This window comes from Sylvia atricapilla, chromosome 4 (genome assembly GCF_009819655.1).
Source record: "Sylvia atricapilla isolate bSylAtr1 chromosome 4, bSylAtr1.pri, whole genome shotgun sequence".
Classification (NCBI taxonomy): domain Eukaryota; kingdom Metazoa; phylum Chordata; class Aves; order Passeriformes; family Sylviidae; genus Sylvia; species Sylvia atricapilla.
The window spans coordinates 31,452,885-31,473,037 of record NC_089143.1 but is presented as its reverse complement, the minus strand read 5'-3'; the positions used below and the strand labels follow the sequence as shown (position 1 = coordinate 31,473,037).

Sequence of the window (20,153 nt, the reverse complement as noted above, 5' to 3'; positions counted from 1 at the left end):
GCTTGCAGGATGAGATTTACGTGCAAACCAAAATGAAAACCAAAAGAATTCCAATGTTTCGCTCAATGGAGTAACACAAGGTTTATACCCTGGCTTCCAACCAGGCTCTGAATTCTGTTTAAAAAAACCCAAAAAAACAACAAAATAAAAGAGATTTCAGAGTGTGTGTAATTTTACCCATCTCCAGTTGGTTTTCCATCTTCTCATGAATTTTCCTGACCTCATAGTATGGAAAATGAGATCTGTGAAAGAACAAATTTTAGCCTGGTGCATCAGTGTGTTATTGTTTAGTGTCTCTTGTTGATCTTATGGGTGCTCCTGGAGCTGCTGGGATTTGGAAGGATGGGAAAGGATATTTTATTCTTTATTTCCTTTTTTTAGGCAAAGGAGGTGGCAGAGCAGGTGCTCCTGTCTTTGTTAGACACCCTTGGCTTAGCACAGCTGAAATCTGCTTTACGGTATGTATTTCCAGAGTTGCTCATTGTCTCACTGGATTGGCTTCTTTGGGGGGAAAAATAATAGCTATAAACTGAAAAATATTAATTTTAAACTGAACTTGCCTGACTGCCAGATTTCAAGACTTCATAATGCTTTCAGCCTTTAAAAATCGTGATTATTATTCCATTTTCCAGTTTCCTTATTCACTTCTTTTGCTTTGAGTCTATTCCTGCTTATTTTTTCCATTTAAAAGTATAAACCACACATTTCACCTGTACAATTTCTGTTCTACAGCTCCAAAATCGCTTTTCAAATTCAGGCTGTGAACAACCATGGCAGGTTTGTACCACTATCTTACAACATCTTGTTATTAATTAGTGCTTTTCATACACTAATAAATTAATTTTTCCCCTCTTGGAACTCCTGCAGAAACCCTTGTGTTTGATTATTTCATACCAGATGTGCTAATAAATGCATTTGTGTATATGAGGTTGTTCAGTGATTTCATATCTGTAATTCTGTGGGATCTTAAAAACATTAAAAGGAATAAAAAACAGTTGGGCAGACTAATTTTATTAACTGTTAATGAGTAGAAGCAGCATGAGCTCATTAAGAGTTTCCTTTTAAAAATGCTTTTAACTTAGTTGATGTCACAAATTTGTGCTTATTTAATCACCACACTAATTGACTGAAATGACCTGCACAAATAAGAGTTTATCTTAAAATAAAATAGCTTTTTTGGCTGCTCCAGAGTCACAGAAAGATGATCTAACGTCTAAATACTTAATTATCATTGTTGTTCTAGAATTACTCCTTTGGATAATGAGGACAGCCTCAGTTTGATCAAAACGGTAAGAAATAATAATACTTATTTAGTTAGAAAATAGAGCTCAAGTATCTGCTTTTATGGGGCATACTGAGATTTTTGTGTGAATACAAGTGTAAGGGGAGAGATGAGAGAGATTTCAGATGCTGTAACAGGTTTAACAAGAAGTCAGAATTCAGAATAAAACATTAACGCAGATTTACGATTTCAGGCTTTAATCACAGTATAGAAATAGTGGTTTAGGATGTTTGACTATTACAGATTTTGCTGTTTCAGTTGAAATATTTCAAGTTCTGCTTTCTCTTCCCTTCCTTCCCAACTGCTGGGTTGCTGCAGGCATCCATGATGGTGTTTGACATTCCAGACCTGCTCACAGGAAGAGGATGCTTGGGATCTGTTGTGTTCTCAGAGTCCTTCCTGACATCACAAATACAGGTCAAAGAAAAAGGTGAGTGGTTTAAATTCTGACACCATTCTTGTCCTTCTGTTGGCTTTGCTGTGATGGGAAAGCCAAAGGAATTCCAGTGGATATTTTTGCCGTTACCCTGATGGGTTTGGAGCGCTGAGAGCAAAGGAAAGAGCCATGGAAAGATCAGAATAAATGAGGATTTCTTTGGAACTCTGTAGCAGCTCTGTGTATGTCAGAGCACAAGAGAGAGAGTTAATCTGCAGTGAAAACTTAACTTAAACACTCAGAAATCCTTAAAAGAATAATTTTTTTTGTATTTACTAAAGAAATTTCAAGTCTTGAAAGTAACATACTGGGCATTCTGAAGTATATGGGTGACCATGGTGGTATTCAGTCAAAGGTTGTATTTGGTGACCTTGGAGGTCTTTTCCAGCCTTAATAATTCCCTGATTCCACTGCTTTGCTTCCCGTGGTTTCCCTGCAGATGGCAGCATCCATCCAGACTCCAGGCACGTTATCCTGACTGCAGCTATCCCGAGATTTGCTTCCTGGCTGGTGAGTGAGAGCACACAGCCTCAGCTCTGCTCATCCACAGAGCAAAACTTGAGGGAAAATATGGAACAGAATGTTGTAGCATTAACATACCCTGATTTTTAAATTTTGGACATTAAGTGAAAAACTAAGTGGAAACAAAGTGATGGTTCCATCCACAGGATGAGTTTTAAATTATTTAATTTTCACCTCGTCAGGTTTTTTAGCTGTTTAAAGATCTGAGTGTTTTTGAAGTGCGCAGTGTGACTTTTGAAAATTCTGTTTATTGTGGAGCATTTTAGATCATCCCAAAAGAAAGCAAAGTCAGATTCAAGACCTCTAATGCACTACACTGTGTGGGAGATAGAATTCCAAAGAATGTGACAAAGTGGGCATTGCCCTTTGGCAATGCATGCTTGAACAGTAATAAAATGGATGCTCTCTACCTATATACTATTGTTTTAGTCTATAAAACAATTTAATGGGGAGAATGTGTTGCAAAAAATTATTTTGGTCCCATGCTAACACTGTATTAAGAACACAAAACTGTTTTTGAAACACTCTGGGCTCAGGGCTTTTTCTGTCTGTGGTACCTGAGGTTCTTGTTGGCTTCAAAACTTCTTTAATGCTTTTTATTTATAGTTAAACTTGCTTTATTTATATAAATCACAATTCAAATAGAAGCTGTTTCTGGCTGCAGGTTGAAGACAGTGATGTGAAATTGTCTGAAAAGGCACAGCAAGTACTGAAGGTAAAATTAAATATTTTTGTTAAACTTAAGAAGTTACACTTTGATGAATGAGTATTTGAAAAACTTGAGCAACTACCAAACTATCTTTTTATTATGTGTGTTACTTCTCTTCTACAAGACTTGCCTGTTTTGCCCTCTTCTTCAAACTTTGACATACAAAATAATATATTGTGTGTAAAAGTTTGAGGGTTTCTTTATTTCAAAGAATCACAAAACCCAAGAGCAAAAAGAGTCCTAATAAAACTATGATTTCATGGAAGTCTCACTGAACATTACTCATGGAGCTCGTGTGTTTCCAAAAGCCCCTTAAAACTTGATGCAACTTTCTTTTAACTTAATTAGCATGCTAATGTCTAAAGGAAAACACTCTAAGCACTAGGAAAAAAAAAAGAGTTTGGAATCTGGGAACATCTTAAATCACATGAGTTTCACATTTGTGGTGTAATTTGTGGTTCCCAGGAATGTTCATTATAAATAGATTTATTTTCATGTAATATACTTTTAGCTCAGTAGATTGACAAACTAAGAACAAAAAGCTCAGCCTTGTGGTTGTGACAATAACTTGTAACTTCATAGCTGCTGGCAAAACCAAAATGGGGGGAAGGCTTTAAAAATTATCCTCTTGCCTTGCTCTATTTCTTTGGTCCTTCTGTATCCATGCAGGATAAAAATCCTCTTTTAAAACTCTTGACAGGTGCTGTTTGAAAATAAAATATTTTTCTCTCAGAGCAAAAGCAGGAGAAAGAGAAAATATTCCTGCCAGGGTTGGTCCTTGATCCAGTCTGTGATGCTGCTGTTTGTTTTATCTTGTTTAGGAAGATAAATCTTTCCTGGGCACTTTACTCACTGGGGGTGATGGAGTTTATATCTGTTCCAGCAATCCACAGGCCATGCCTGCAGAAGGTGAGATGTAGTTAAGGTGTGGTGTGTTGTTTTTTTTAAATGGGGTTTTTTGTTTGTTTTTGTTTGCCTGTTTTTTCTTATCTTGGTGGTTTTTGTTTTGTTTTTAAACATTAGAGAGAGGTTCTGATATTCCCACTCTGGTGAGCCAAACTGTGCCATCATCTTAAGCTTTCAATATGCCTTTACAAATCTCTTGTGTTTAATTCCATGTCTGGTTCTTTTGTCCCCAAACTCTGCCTGAAAGTCCTGGAAGGAGAATTCCTGCTGAGCTTTGGGCCCTGAGGCTTTGCAGACCTGGGAGGTGGGAGTTGGATTTTCCCTGAAGCTCATGTTCAGAGCATGCACAAATTGGCTCTTCCTGTCCTTAACAGATGAGATGCCAGATGTTTTCTGCCTTTTCTGTCTCTTGTAAACATGAGGTTGGAAAGATTGGCCATTGCAGAAGTGCTGTGGGCTCCCAGCTCAGGAGGAGAAGGCAGATATTCCTCTCAAAGCCTCCTCCTGGAGCTGACAGGTTCCAGTTTTCTGCCATTGTCATTTTCTCTCAGGAATTCGGAGTTTGTCAGCACAGGTGCTCCTGTGGTACAGAAAAATGCCTCATCTTGGTCCTTCTGAGATCCAGTCCAGTTAACAGCTTTTTGACACAAGATCCCTGGCAGCAGTCTTGGATTATTCCTCCTCTTTTGGTGCCTTTTCCATCAAGAACCCAAATAACATAAATATCCCAGGAATAAGACTGAAGACAATTTGATTGGACTATTAGATTTCCCTCCCTCCTCGTACCTTAAATTAATAGATACTTTTTAAGGCATAATAACACTTCTATATTCTATAAATGTATTGTATACAGAGAAGGTGTTGCTGTCACAGTGCTGATGTGCAGCAGAAGGTGGTGAATATCTGACATTAAGTGCTTGGTGCTGAAAGTCTTTACAGGAGAAAACCTTCAGCTTTATTGTCTTTGCCCTGGAGTGCTGAGGATAAATAATGATGTGCAAGGCAATTCAGCAGCAACCCTCACACAAGGGAAGCTGCTCTTGCTCTAATTAAATAGATTTCAAAGAGAAGAGGTTAATGCCGAATGTGATACTCAGCTGTTTTGCAATGCAGTGCTGTGGGCACTTGTTCACTCAGTAAATAACTGGAGAATGCTGGATTTTTTGGGGGCTTTGTTAAAACTGGCTCTGTGTGCCCCAAAGGAGCACTTGACTTTTTCCTTTTTTTTTTTTTTTTTTTTTTTTTTTTTTTTTTTTTTTTTTTTTTTTTTTTTGAGGTTTGTGAAGTTCAGTGTTTCTCTAATTCTTGATCTGGAGAGTTACAAGTAGGTGCTCTGAAGACCATTATGAAACACTGCAAGGAGTGAGAGATTTTTTTTTTAGGTGTCAAGTGACAGTGAAGCTGATTTTGTTCCCCAGTTTGTTATGCTCAAATTTGGGCTCTGCTGAGGGTGTAGCCTTGTAGTCTGGCACTGTGAGCTGCAAAAGGTGCATAAAATTCATGGAATAGTTTGGGTTGGAAAGGACCTTAAGGAACATTTAGTTTCAACTCCTTGCCATGGGCAGGGGCACCTTCCAGTAGCCCAGTTTGCTTGAAAAATTTTAATTATGAAGTTAAATTTTAATTTAAAGTTAAATGATTAAGTTAAATTTTAATTAAAAAGGTAAATTTTAAGTTAATTTTTTAAAGTTTAAATTAAACGTAGTGTTTAAAGTTTCCACTAAAATGTTTTTACACTGTTTTGTTACAATGTTTAAATTTTCAATTGTTTTGGATACAGTGTTTACTTAAGTTCTTGTATTGTCAGTTTCATATTTGTGGAAGTTTGGAATTTGACAGGATGGAAATTTTTTCCTTTTAATTTAAAAGAAGTGCCTCAGAATATTTATGATAAGTGGTTCTGTGGGGTCAGATGAACTCAGGTGCAGTGGTAATCATTGCCCTTGCTAGCGAGATCTGAATGGTTGTGCTCTCTAAGTATTACCCCAAACCAAATTTACAGCTTGTTAAATACAACAAAATCCTGCAGGAACACATATTTCTTCCTTGGGAAGAAGAGACAGTCATCATGAGAAGCTGAAATGTTGATTTATTTACAATTCTTTTTCCTTCAAATTCTAGGCAAATTGTATTTCTTTTCTGATGGAATTCTGTTCTGTGATCCCCACCACGGCAGCATCTCCATTTCCAAGCGCCACATGAGTTCCATTTCTCTCTATGATGGGGTGAGTATTTTGTCTCTTCTTTCTGTCATAAAGTGTACATCAGCTCTTAACAATGATTCTGTTGTGTGCTCCTACAAAGTTTAGATTTCAGTTTTAAGTGTCTGTACAGCTGTAATAACTGATGCAAATCTCCTCAGTTTTGGTGCTGATTAACTGAAATTAGTGAGTAAGGAGGAGTGAATTTTGTATTGCAGTTAGCAACGTGGTGTTAATAGTGTGAAAACTGCCTTTTATTAAAAGAAAAATTACGGAACGCGACATTCATCAAACACCTCACGGTGTGAAGAGATAGGGAGAGAAGAGTTCAAGGTGTGGTGAAGTCAGGGTATTTTGGAGGGTGAAATGCTGCCTTTTATTAAAAATATATTTGAATCTCTCACTTGGCTGCCAGTGTTCAGGCTCAGTGGGAATTGACAGGTTAATGATGGCAACTCAGCTCTGTCCACTTCGAGGCAAACACACTGGGTTAACCATCACTTCTTCAGGGTGGAAAAGAGAATATTTGTGTTGGTTACTGTTTCCTAAGCACCGAGGAAGAAAAAAAATCCATTTCCTTTAGTTTCTCTTTTGTTCAGGTACAGTATTCTCCATTTGTTCAGTGGCCTCCTGCAGCATTGTGCTGGGTGATTTCATCACACAATACAGGAAACCAGGAAAATACAATAAAAGTGTGTGATTCAATTGAAATGAAAACACAGCAGCTCAGGGAGCTTTACCTTAGCTGCCTTTTCTTGGACATCATATTGATTGCCCCTTGGTCGTTTAAGAAGCTATTTTAACACTGACCTTCCTTTGATTGTTTGAGTCAAGACACTCACTTTCATAAAAGTTGCTATTTCTGGGACCTGGCCATCATTCTTGAAATGATGCCAGATTTTTGTGTGAAGCTAAGCCTTGACAGGGAGTGTATTATTGTTCTACTGACTTGGCAGAATATGAGGGTGGAGGGTTTTTAAACTGTTAAGAAGTGACAGGAGGAGCAGGGGAATCATGAGTTGTGCTTTCCAAAAGTTATTGCAGCAAGATGGATGGAAAAGAAAAAGGAGAATTTGATGTTCTGATTAAACTAAATGATACCAAACCTTGAAGTGATGCAAAATGCATTTTTTTAGCAGCTTTAGCATGCTGCCAGTGAGGTACGCTCCTTTTTAACTTAAAAATTTCTGCTCCTGCACATGGTGCAGACTCCTGTGCTGTGAGGAGCTGAGCTGCCCCTGAGCTCCTGAAATCCCTTGGGCTCCTGCATGGAGGGCAGGGGAGATTCTGGCCATTCATCAAGTGAACAAATATTACCCAGCAATATTTAGATTTCACAACGACATTAACATCTTGTAAAACTTGGAGCTGGCTCCTTTCAAGCTCATGTCTGTGGGGATTATTGCTGCTGCTGCTTTTCAGCTTTTTTCAATTTGTGGAGCCCAAAATGTTTTCCAGGAGCAGATTTGTTGGACGCTTCTTGTGCTGACAGTAGCGTGGATGAGTTGGCCTTGGAGTCCCTTCTCAGGAAATCTCTAAGCCATCCTGCAGAATCTAGGATCTGTGGATTTTGTTCCTAAAGCCAGTTTCTCTTGAAAGAAATTGTTTTCTCTGTGCAGAATATTTTTGTATGTTCTTCAGTAACATCAGTGACTTTAAGAGGATTATTTTTATAATTTATCCCTCAGTCAGCAAAGCAGAGAGATTCTGTTTGCAAATGTCTGTGAGTTGATACCAATTCTTATGTAACAGTTCCCCAACTTGAGCTTTTTCTTCTCAACAATGAGTACAGTGAGTTCTTTGCCCATTTTTGTTGAAAGTGAAGTGGATGCCACTAAAATTCTGATTCGAGCCCTACATAATTGAATTCCCATTTCCCAGAAATGTTTCGTGCTTCTGAATTGTTCCGATTTTCTAAGAGTTTGATGTGAAAAGGGTTACGCGTTGAAGCTTGAACATAATACACTTCAGCATCCTACTGATCTGTATATAGAATCCCGTCCTGAATTCTAGAGTCATGGAATGGTTTAGGTTGGAAAGAATCTTAAATCATCCCATTCCACCCCCTGCCATGTGCAGGGACACCTTCCACTACCCAGGTTGCTCCAACCTCTGTCCAGCCTGGCCTTGAACACTTCCAGGGGTGGGGCATCTCCCACAACTCTGGGAAAAAAACCCCGAAACAAACGAAAAAATAACCCAAGAAAAACAAGTCATTGTTTTCTTAGAACAAAAATTGAGCCTGAGTTCATGGCTTCTGAGGGAAACACAACCTGAGGGCTTCAGCCTCCCTTGTTACCTTTTTAGGAGGCATTGAACTAATTTTTCACATGGTGTAGACCAAGAGTTTGTTATTTGAAGCAGTAGCAGAGGAAGGGTCTAGATTTTGGTGTGGACAAGAGAAGATATTAAAATTCAAGCTTTGCTTTCAGGACAGAAGTTCAGTGCTTCGATCAAACTCAGTTCCTTTATTTTAAGCATATGATACCTCCAGTAGCTGCAGAGTAGAAACTGAGGGGTGCCCCACCCCTCCTGCTCCATCCCTGTGCTGTGCAAAGTAGAAAATGTTAATTTTAACTTGTCCTGTTTCTTCCTTTTGCAGGATTCCAACAGCGTTGTTGCTGCTCTCTTCATAGACTTCAAAAGTTCCCTGCTTCCTCATCTCCCTGTTGAGTTCCACACCCAGAACAACTTTCTGATGGTTGCACTTTTCCCAAAAAGAAAGATTTATAAAGCTTTTTATTCACAGGTAAAGTGAAAAAACTTTGGTTGGGCTGGGGGAGAAGCCACCTAATTGCTCCGTGTGTGTAAGATGTGTGAGAAACTTGAATTTCTGTATGAATTTCCAGTGATGGTGCTGCTTGTTGAGTTTAATGCTCCCCATGTGCTTTCACTTTGCCTTCTGAAGGCAGCGAAGGCTCTAAAAACTCCTTTTCTGAGCTGCATTTCAATGTAGCTCTGGTGTCTTAATTTGCTGCAGGGATTGTATGGAGTGGCAGAGGTTCCATTGTGTGTTTTTGTGGTCAGACACATTTGGATCGTGATCCTTGGGGAAGTGGAGTTAAAGTTTTTTAAGTCTCCCATATGGCATTGTATTATTCCCTAAGTAGATTGGCTTCATGCATTGTGCTGCAGAGGCTTTTAATAAACCCAACTTTATAACAATAGTGCTTTTGAGGAAATGAGCCTGGAGATTTTAGGACTTCACAAGGGTTTTAGGATGTGCTCATCACACTGGGTTGGAAAAGACCACCTAGCTCAGTGAGTATTCCCCACTGGTCATATTAATGGTACCATAAAATGTCTCCTCCTTTTATCTTAAGTGTTTAAATTCCTCCCGCTGTTCCCCTCTCTGAATGGTTGGCAATCTGTTGTTTGTTTGTATTTGAATTTTCAGCCTATTTTATTAATTCTGCTTTTATATCTGTTTTATTTTTCTTCTCTCTACCAGAACACATCCTCGAGATGCTCACAAATCTCAGACCTATTTTTTCTGCTTCATTTGGCCTAATAAAACAAAACCAGATCCTTTTTAATCTATGCCTATAAAAAGTTCTTTTTTCTTCTGATAGTTGTAATGCTTTTCTTTGATCTGGTTTTTGGTTGTAGATATCCCAACTGTGTGTAATATCTGAGATGAGGGTGTTTGTTTCTTTTGCTGCTTTTTCTCAGGGCTATTTATTCCTGTCGTCCTCTCAGTTAATTTTTTTTGCTGAACAGTTCCACACTGAGGTTCAGTTTGGGCAGTTTAAGTTTCTCATCTGGCACCGCACCAGTTGCTTTGCTCAAGCAGATAAAAACAAATCTTTTGTCTTCGGAATGTTCTCTTGTAACAAAACTCTTCATCAAATTGTCTGTACCTGATTGTGTAAACCATGGAAATATATTATTGTGTTTTGTCAGTATTTACCTTCAGGTGTTTTATTGATTTCATCCAAAACTCTTTCTGGAAGTCTATGTGCTTCTCAGGTTACAAAGATCCACTAAAATGTACGTGCTGCTTCTCAGTTTTCTTGCTTGATACCTCACTCACTGCACCTATACTTGGATTATTCCAAGCCTCCTGGAAATAGGGAATTGCAACTGGCCTGTTACCAAATCTGGGTTTGTTAAAAACTGAGATGTTGGGCCCACAGAGCTGAAACCTGCTGTGCAGATCCTGTGAGGAGGATGGAGTGATGCCTTTCCCATCCTCACTCTGAGGGGTACAGGAGGAGAATTTGTTTAGGCTTTGGGATGTGTTGATTTTTCATTTTTTTTTCCTTTGGTGCCATAGCAACTCTTTTTAAAACTTCCCTTAAGTTATACAACAGGGCCTGATATATTTCCACTTTTTAGCCTGACCTGTGTTTTCACTTTATCCCCAACCCTTTTACTCTTACAGATCACAGTTTTCCCTTGACCATTCCTTTTTTCTATCCCTCCCAGGCATTTCTTTGAGTCCCTTCTGTGTTTTGAAGTGGTTGTTTCTTAAGTTCTGTGGATCCTTCTGCATGAGTAATATTGCCTTTGTTAATATCAAAAGTATATTTTATTTTGATGTTTTTTATCTCCTACCCTTGTGTTTGGGATGCTGAGTTTTTAATGGAAAGCAGTCGTGTCCCCCCCCAGTTGTTTTGTCTTGCAGACATTTATTGTGAAAAACGACAATGGCTGTTGCCTTTACTTATGAAAAGAAGGGAAATTCCAAACAGTGACAGGACTTTGTGATTCATCTGAATCTGATTTCTAGGTTCCCAGTGCCATTCAGATTAATGTGTCTTGGCTGGAGCAATTGGATGTGAGCCAAAACATTCCCTAGAGCAACGAAGGGTTTTCCTTTTCTTTTGGAAGGGAACAGTTTTTCTTAAATTTCGAGTAATGGTTGCTGCAGTTTCACCTTGTGAAAATTACAGCAGTGCTTCAAAGAGACTTATATTAATTTAGTTCCTGCTCTAGAGCACTTGGGCTATAAAACCTACATTTTTATCAGGGAAAACGAGGCTTTTTCAGTAAATTCCTAAAGCACTTCCAGTCTAGCCAGAGAAAAGATAGCAAAATCTTTTTGGTGGATTTGAATTCTTCAATAGTTTGGGTTGGAAGGGACCTCAAGGACCATCTCATTCCAACCAGGAACCTTCTGCTGTCCCAGGTTTCTCCGAGTCCCGTCCAACACTTGGACACTTCCAGGGATGGGGCACCTACAGCTTCTCTTGCAGCAAAACCTTTATTGTGCAATATTTAATGGCTTGTGAAAATCTATTTTTTTAGGTGAACAAAACCAATTCTTCAACAGATTCAAAGCAACTTTGGGAAAGTAATGACTCTCATGGATAAATTTTGTTTATTCCAGGTTTTCTCTTCATGGCAAAACCAGACAAGCTCAGGATTATCTTTAAGGGTTGTCCAGGAAGAATTCCTGTCTGAGGAACAAAAGAGGCTGTAAGTTCCTGACAGTGCAGTGCTGTTGTGCAGAAGCTGCAGTCAGAAAAATTCTGTTACTTATTGGTTTTGGTAATAATTAAATATTGATAATAGTTTAAAAAAATTGTTACATTCTTGGTGCAACACTCACTTTATTTTTGTTGGTACTATTTAATATGTAGCCGTGTGGTTTAAAGAAGAGAAATTTTTAGATTTCTTCTTTAACTGATAGAATAATTTCCTTCTTTTAGGCATTCCAGTGTTCAGAAGCTCTTCAATGCCTTGTCTTTTTCTTCTGGGGAAAGATGCAGGGAGCTGAAACTATCTGCTGCCATTCCAGATCTGGAGAGGTGAGAAAATACTTTTGTCTTCAAGGGATTCATTGTGTCAGAAATGATACAAAAATATTTTGCTAGATGTGATAGCCATCTAAAAATGTTTCTTAAATAATTCTGTCTTTACACTAGGATATTTTTATTCTGAGATGAATTATTTCCTCTCTAGCTTGACCTTTTAATCCTCTTGTTTTAGTAATTTCTCAGCTATTTGTGTGGATGAAATCTTTTGCTGTCAAGTGTAAGGAAGTAAACCTTTTATTTTTGGAAGGTTTGTGGAGCACTTCACAGTCAGCAGCGTCAGTACCAAGCCAGTGATGAGAGCACATCTTCCCATCCTTCTCCAACATTCAGAAACCATTTCTGACAGCAAAACAGAAGGTGATAAGGTAAGGAAACAACTCCACAATAATTCCTAGCCCTCATATAGAATATTTGGAGTATTCTGTCAGTAGTTCTGTTGTAGCGTAATAAAATACTAATCGTGTACAGCCACGCTTTGCCTCGTCCTCCACTACCACCAGTTTTTTGCCTTGTTTTCCTGGTTATATACTGAATTCTTTTCCATTTAAACAGTCTTTTGGGTCTGCAAATGGGCTTTCAACCAGAAAGTCTGGTTGAAACTGATGAAATAGAGGCAGAAAATGAGGTGTAGATCTTTAAGTGAAGTGTTTTCTCTGATGTCCAGAGAGACTTTGCCCTAAAGCAGCAGCTTGTTTTTATGAATTGCTGAATAATGTAACTGAATTGTTCTCCGGAACATAAAAGTCCTTTAAATAGCATAGAGGTAGCACATGATATTTAACATTTACTGATATTATCTGTACAACACTCCTTTCTCTATAGGGGCAATAACAATTGTTCGACTTAAGGCATGCTTTAAATAGCATTTTCAGAGAAAATATTGCCTTGGAGCTTTCCCAGCTTTTGAAACCTGCTGGAAACAAAGCCAAAACAGCAGGAATGTAATCTTTCATTGGAATATTGCTAGAGTCTGGTTCAGAGACAATTCTGACAATTAATAAACCCTTAAGAATGTTTTAAAATTTGATTTTTAGGTTGATTTAACTGTGGTTTAAAAAAAAAGAAAGAAAAATCTATATGAATCATGGAAAACAGCCTTTTTGATGTCTGCAGCAGTGCTTCTGTGGGCTTTTTTTTGCGTTTACACTGCCCTTGTCCCTTGTTCCTGTGTTGCAGGTGATCATCACCATCATCACTGGGCTGCCAGGATGCCGTTCCAGCGACCTGTGTTCTTTCCTTGTCACTTTTACCAAGGAGCATGGGAGGTTGGTGCATCTCTGCTTACAGTGATCACCAAAAAAACCAGCTTGGCATGAAGGGGAAAAAAATTATCACTATTTATTTTGGTGGTTTTTTGAACCTAATTTCAGACTGCCAGGTAGTTTTGTCCTTAAATTAACACATTTAGACAAAAAACCAGCACAGGAGATTTTTTTGTTGCCTATTCCACGTGATGAAGAGTTTCCATTTATTGATTTGTAGTGATTCTGAAATGATTTTTTTTTCGGGGGAAAAGACTGTACTAATAGTCCTTACAGCATTGTTTTTAATTTAGCCTGATTTGAGGTACATTCAGGACATCTGTTGTATGGCAATAAGATAAATCTGCTGTAGGAATTTGCCACTCTGTGTGTTGATAGAGCTTTTGGAAAATAAATAAAAATATCTTATCCTTTTCATTCTTACAGCCAAACACCTTAGCATTTAATCTTAGCCATGTTCTGCACTGTATTTTTACTTTTAACTCAATGTCTTGATTTTATCAAGTTGATTTCGAACAGTTTTATGGTTGTCTTTTAGGGCAAACACGTAAGGTGACTTTTGAAGGTTGTGTAATAACACATCTCCTCATGTTTTCCTGCAGATGTCATTGTTACTTTCTATTTTTGCAGTGAAATATTTTTACACTCAGAGTCTCGCATTGGATTTGTCAAATTTTTGTTTACTGCATCACTGCCAGTGATCAGAATTACTCATACGATGTACAGCTTTGAAAAAGCTGGCGAACATTTGTTTTATTGAAAAACAACAAAAAGCACCCACAAATCCCTTTGGCAGTCATATAAAGAATGTGGGAAATGATAGAAATGATGGAAAAATGATAGAAATGATGGCAATGATAGAAAGCCAAATAAATTCCCCTTTCCCACATGGCCAAGTGGAACGAGATCACGATGAGATGATGAGCGATGTGAAATCTTTGGGCTTGTCAAACTTCATTTTGGTCTGTTGGTTCGAAAGAGGAAGAAAACAGAGCTGTTGTGTCACAGCACATGAACTGCTTTCCTCGTTTGTCTGTGCTTCAGGTGGATTGTTTATCGACAGACCATGGATAGTCCTGAGTGTTTCAGTGCCTCCCACTTCCAGCGGTTCCTGGCCGGGGTCCTGGAGGCCCAGCAGAACCTCGGGGTCCGTCAGGCCACCCATGCTGGGAAGAGCAGGAGGCTCCTGGTGGTGCTGCAAGGGTAAAGGCTTCAAACTCTTGGAACTGTTGTGTAGAATAAGGGAATTCTGGTTTACTCAGCTTTCCTGTCCCTGTTGATTTTGTTGTTGCTTTGGGAAAAAGGTGTCCGTAGCCTTTATTTCCATGTTCTGGAAGCAATGTGCCCTCACAGCTCAGAGCCCTCCTGTGCTGGGCTGATCCCTCAGTGTGGACAGCAGGAAAGGGAGGATTCTGCCCCTCTGCCCTGCTCAGGTGATTCCCCACCTGCAGAGCTGCCCCAGCCCTGCGGCCAACATCAGAAGAACGTGGAGCTGCTGGAGAGAGTCCAGAGGAGGCCATGGAGCTGCTCCAAGGGCTGGAGCCCCTCTGCTCTGGCCGGGAGAGCTGGAAATGTTCCCCTGGAGAAGGGAAAACACCAGGGTGACCTTGGAGAGCCCCTTCCAGGGCCTAGAGGGGCTCCAAGAGAGCTGAAGAGGGACTGGGGACAAGGGATGGAGTAACAGCACAAGGGGGAATGGCTTCCCACTGCCAAAGGGCAGGGATGGATGGGATATTGGGAAGGAATTGTTCCTTGTGAGGGTGGGGAGGCCCTGGCACAGGGTGCCCAGAGATGCTGTGGCTGCCCCTGGATCCCTGGAAGTGTCCAAGGCCAGGTTGGATGGGGCTTGGAGCTACGTGGGCTAGTGGACTGTGTTCCTGCCCATGGCAAGGGACAAAGATGGCCTTTAAAGGTCCTTCCAGCCTCAGCTATTCTGTGATTCAGACTCCAGAACTGATAGCAGAAATCAGACTGTCAGAAATCTCCTATTGTCCAATAGAGCAGGTGATAGCAGAGGAAGACTTAGTAATGTGTTTTGGATCAATGCCAATTTCCTTGTGGGATAACGGTGAAGACTGAGCCACCTCTGACATTTCCATCTCCAGTGTAGCATTTGAGAACTAGAATCATCTTCTGAGTCATTAGAAGGTGACATAAACCAGTGTGAGGGAGGCACTACCCTGACCTGGCTAGAATGATTTCCAGTTTATCCTTTTCACTGAGGTTATACAAATGGAGCTCAACATTGTATTACGGCCTGTTCTCATAGTGTTAAAAACCCTATTTTTTTTCCATGCTGGAGCCAGATTGATTTTTTTGTTTGCTTTTTGGTGTAATTAGTAGGGATGGTGTGAAGTTCAGTGATGGGCAAAATAACTGATACTCTGGTAGCAGCACTGGCTTCAGGAACAGATACTTGGAAGTTTTCCATTCTTTCTGGGTAGAAAAGTTGGTATAGACAGCTTTGGAGTAGCTGGAGTTCTCTAAATATCCCATCCAGCTGATAACTGACAGTAAAGTTTGTAACTGGCTGAGAAATAAATACCTGTAATTAAAACTAGATTCACCTGAACCTTGATGTTGTGCAGAGATAAAACACAGCAGTGTTACTGTTCTTTTTAAGTCCTGATAACAAATGGATGCATCAATTAATGATAGAAACATTGGGATGCTGATAAGTGAGAGATGCTGATACTTTATTCCTTTTTTTGACTCAAATTGTGCTTAATTTGTTTGGCATTAGGCATAAAATGTTAGTGTTATATTGTGCTTTTTGTGCTTCCTGCAAGCTGGACTTTCCAGTTGCTCACTGCAAAGTTTACACTGTTTTTCTCTGGAGTTGTTAATAATTTATTTTTAATGTAACTTCCTGTCAGCTTGATTTGCCTGGATTTGCTTAATTTATCTGGATTTGCCAGTTCTGAGCTGCTTTCCATCTCTATTGGTAGCTCTTTTAGAAATCCAGTTTTCCTCTGAGTGATTGATTTCTTTCTGGCTGGGGAACTGTGTCGTTCTGGTTTTCTGAACCCATTTTTCATTTTGGTTTTTTGCAGGTACACTGATGTTATTGATGTTGTGCAAGCTCTGCAGACTCACCCTGACCCAGATGTCAAATCTTCGTTCGTCATTGGAGCCGTCAACACCTGTGTGGAGCCTCTGAGCTGCTACATGGAGCACAGGTGTGCTTTGAAATATATTTGCAAGTTTAAGAATAGATATGTCTATTTTTTGTATCACTTTTGTAATAATTACTGATTTGTGATGGTTAAAAGCCACTGAACTGACTTAAATCCCATAAAACTGCTTAATAATCCATCTTGGAGAAACTTGGAAGTGCTGTTTGATTTATAAGGATGGCACTCGGTTTCCACTGGATATATAATTATATAGAATATTAATGAAAGTTCAGCTCCTAGAAGAATAAACAAAGATTGTTTAAATACAGATCCTCTGGTTAAGGGCTTTGTAATATTTGGACAGTCACTTGTCCTCTGAATAATTCTCCTTTTTGCAATCTTTTTGTAAGTCAGACTGAAAATGGAGACGTGCATCTCAGTTGGAGTTATCGATTCTGCCACTACTTTTGGGTGTTTAAAAATATTTTGCAGGTTTAAAATATGAAATTTATGGGAAACAGTCCTTTAAATGGGGAAGAGAATGACAAAGCACGGAAGCCAAAGCATTGCAAGTGTTAAAATCTGATATCCTGGGTTACTGCAGAGCCAGGGTGGGGAGGAAATGGTCGCAGAGCCAAGTCACTGACCTTTTGAAATAGTTTGGTTTCATAGTAAATGTGTGTGCTCCAGACTGCAGCAAACATGGAAATAATTTCTCAGACCTATCTGTAAAATTGTAACACTCCAATTTTTTAATTATGCCTTGCAGCTGATTTGATAAAAGTAAGTTCCAGCAGTTAGAGTTTTTGGAGTTGGTAGCACCGCTTCTGTTTGTGATCAAACTGTGCCTCACAGCTTAGAGGTGAACTGCCCAAGCAGTTTCTAAAAGTGCATTCCTGACATTTCCTGGCTGTTCTTAAACACTAACCAACGTGTTGCTTGTGCTTTGCAGTAGTCAATAAATAGACCTTACCTTGCTGCTTCTTCTTGTCTCCATGACAAAGATACCAAATAAATATTAAAGACTACATGAAATATTGGTGAATTGATGCTGAAGTACTGTTTAAACTTGTTCTTTCCATAATTATAGGAAGGACAAGTTCCATTTCTGTTTTATTTTTAACTCACTAACGTGTTACTAGTCATGGTGTAGTGTTATAGCAGCAGCAGCCTGCAGTCCTTTAACTCTGTTTGTCTCTTGAAGTGCAGAAGCAATTGAAGGGAGAGGCTCAGCCTGTGCTGTAGATTATTTTTGTTTTGCTTTGGAGTTTGTTCTGATATAAGAATTTACCAAGTAGCCACACAGCACCAATGGCAAACGTTGCAGTTGGGAAGCTTTGGTGATTTCACTGTGAGAATGGAACAGAGTGGATTTCATGTCTGGCTTGGAACTTGCACTCAAAAAAATCAAACCCCTTTCCTGCCTCAGAGTTCAGCACTGTAGAGATCCAGCTCTTCCAGGAGCATGGGATGAAGCTTTTCCCCATTCTGAATTAGCAGACCATGGCAGGGGACAGGGAGTTGAAGGGAACAGGTAAAATACTCTCTTGTGTCCATGATAAAGCTCCTGAAAGTAAGTGTCATTTGTCTGACACCACAGCAGAAATTGGCATTCTGTACATCCAGTCTCTCTATGGAGAGTTCCCATTCTTTGAAAGGCACAATTCTTTAGGGCAAACTTTAAATTCCTATTGTTTAAATAAGAATTAAAAAAACATTGAAGCACTTCTGACTCCTTAGAATACAGAATAAATTGCATGGTGGGAATTAACTCTTCAGTATATTGGAGAATTGAAACCATCTACAAAACTGATTTTTGGGGGAAAAGTCCTGAAAACATAACCCGTGAGGATGTTGCAATTATATGGATTGAGGAAAAGAAGCATGAAAATGGTTTGGTTCGTGAGACTCTGTCAGTGTCCAAGTGAATGTAAATGTTTTACTTAAATAATAACATCTCTTCTTGATATGTGAACTTTTTGGTTTTTTAGGCTTCTTTTTCCCAAGTTCTTGGATCAGTGTTCACAAGGTATGTGTCACTTCTCTTGACTTTGACCTCTACAGAACAATAACTGAACCATGTGGCCAAATAAATACCTGTGTTTATTATTTTGTGCTATTGATACACATAGCCAAAGGGTCATGATAAACTCTTGGAGGTAAGAACAGACAATCTCTGCCTACACATCATAGGCAGAAAATGAAAGAGTTCTGGAGCATTCTGACAGCATTCTGATCCATTTTGGAATCCTCATCTGCGGGATGGGTTTCCTAAGACCATGAATCAAACTTGAACTGTTGTAGCTGGGAGTGAAGTGGATTGGACTTCCAGCCTCCTTTGGGGATGTGTGAGGAAACTCAGCTTTCATTTCTGCTCTATTAGAAAGAGAAAAATGAGGGGTGACCTTGTTCCCCAAATCCTCCTCTTGGTGTGGCCTGGGGGTCCTTGCAGGGCTCATCATATTGCAGCAGACAAAGCAGCTGTGCACCAGGGCTGTGTTCAGTTTTATATCCTGAAATGAATCATTGGCTGCATTGTCCTCCTTGCCAGGCTTGGGAATTCGAGCAGGTAGTTGGCATAAATGGGGTATGATCCTTCCCTCACCTGCCCTCAAATCTCTGCCCCATCCCTGCAAGTGTTCAAGGCCAAGGTTGGATTTATTTTGTCTTCATATTTAAATGCAGTTGTAGGAGAGTCAGAGTAGGGTGCTGTGCTCTTCTTGTGGCTATTTAAACTAATGGCTCTGCTTGGCTGCCAGAGTTGTGCCAGGTTTTTTTCATGTGTGAAAAGAACCCAAAAGAATGAAGTTGTGAACAAGCTGGACAGAAAGTAGGTGCTGTTATATAAATCAGTGTTTTATTTAGAGAAAAATGCTGGTGCTCCGAATTGGGAGCACCAATATCATGTGTACAGCCACCGGCAAATTTGAAGCAGGAGAGTGTTAAGAATATAAAGAATTATCAATCACTACAGAGAATGTGTAAAAATGCCTTTTTGTTTTATGAAAGAATAAATAAAATAAATCCTCAAAGCTTTGTTTTTCTTAAAGTGAGTTTATGCAGTCTGGATTGGGTGAGAATTGGTCATTGTTGAAAGAGAAGCTGCAAAATGCCCAGGACAAGAGTAGCTAATTTTCTTACAGTCAAAACAGTGCAAGAATTACAAATACTGAAGGTTAGAGGAATGTTCTTGTGGCAGGGAATAATTTCTGCATGTTGCAAAGTGGTGTCATCCAGTTTTCTGATACAGAATGTGACATCAGAAATTTACACAAATTTCTTTGTGTAAAGAAATGGTTTCATATAAATAGGGGCAATTTTTGTTCAAGAGTTTCAGGAGGAAAAAGTATGCTTTGAAGTGAGATGTGGCACACTTAAATTTTCCAGACAAATGGAGAATTGTGGCACTTATGTAGTAGAGAATTTACATCTGCATAATTCATAGAGAATCACAGTCTGGTTTGGGTTGAAAAGGACCTTAAAAACCATTTAGTGCCACCTCCTGCCATGGGCAGGGACACCTTCCACTATCCCAGGGTGCTCCAAGCCCTGTCCAGCTTGGCTCTGGACACTTCCAAGGACTGTGTTCTACTGGGCATTGTACAGATAGAAAACACAAAATTGTGAGTGTTAGAAAAAGCCAAGTGCAGTCACAGACAAGTAGGAATTAATTACACTTTGGATTTGTACCTTCTAAAGAGAAGGTACAACTGTCTTCCAGATTTGGGGAGCGAGTTGGGTTTGTCTTTTGCTGCCTTTCCCTGTATCACAGGGGTCCCTGGCAATGTTATCAATGTGACATTTTCTAAAATTTCTGTTTGGAGAGCCCCAAGACTCACAGAGGCATGTGGGGATTGAGGAGAACTGAAAAGCCTCGAGCAGAATGGCCAGCATGAGTATCCTGTGCATGTTTGCTTAAACTTCTCCAAAAAATCCTGCCACCATCTGTGTGCTGTA

The 20,153-nt window shown here is 39.5% G+C and overlaps 1 protein-coding gene across 2 annotated transcripts in view; it reads left to right on the top strand.

Moving 5' to 3' along the window:
• The window catches only part of DNAAF9 (dynein axonemal assembly factor 9), a 72,972-nt gene that overhangs the window by 38,265 nt on the left and 14,554 nt on the right, over nucleotides 1–20,153 (top strand). For both annotated transcript variants that reach the window (XR_010743446.1, XM_066317466.1), the window contains exons 14-29: nucleotides 382–458; nucleotides 733–777; nucleotides 1,244–1,289; nucleotides 1,601–1,712; nucleotides 2,158–2,228; nucleotides 2,905–2,955; nucleotides 3,771–3,858; nucleotides 5,977–6,080; nucleotides 8,659–8,805; nucleotides 11,389–11,477; nucleotides 11,711–11,809; nucleotides 12,066–12,183; nucleotides 12,995–13,083; nucleotides 14,125–14,283; nucleotides 16,134–16,259; nucleotides 18,188–18,225. Coding sequence is in view for 1 of the 2 variants with exons in the window: in XM_066317466.1 (XP_066173563.1) it covers nucleotides 382–458; nucleotides 733–777; nucleotides 1,244–1,289; nucleotides 1,601–1,712; nucleotides 2,158–2,228; nucleotides 2,905–2,955; nucleotides 3,771–3,858; nucleotides 5,977–6,080; nucleotides 8,659–8,805; nucleotides 11,389–11,477; nucleotides 11,711–11,809; nucleotides 12,066–12,183; nucleotides 12,995–13,083; nucleotides 14,125–14,283; nucleotides 16,134–16,259; nucleotides 18,188–18,225 (1,459 nt within the window). In the remaining variant the exon portion in view is untranslated. The remainder of the gene's footprint in view (nucleotides 1–381; nucleotides 459–732; nucleotides 778–1,243; nucleotides 1,290–1,600; nucleotides 1,713–2,157; nucleotides 2,229–2,904; nucleotides 2,956–3,770; nucleotides 3,859–5,976; nucleotides 6,081–8,658; nucleotides 8,806–11,388; nucleotides 11,478–11,710; nucleotides 11,810–12,065; nucleotides 12,184–12,994; nucleotides 13,084–14,124; nucleotides 14,284–16,133; nucleotides 16,260–18,187; nucleotides 18,226–20,153) is intronic.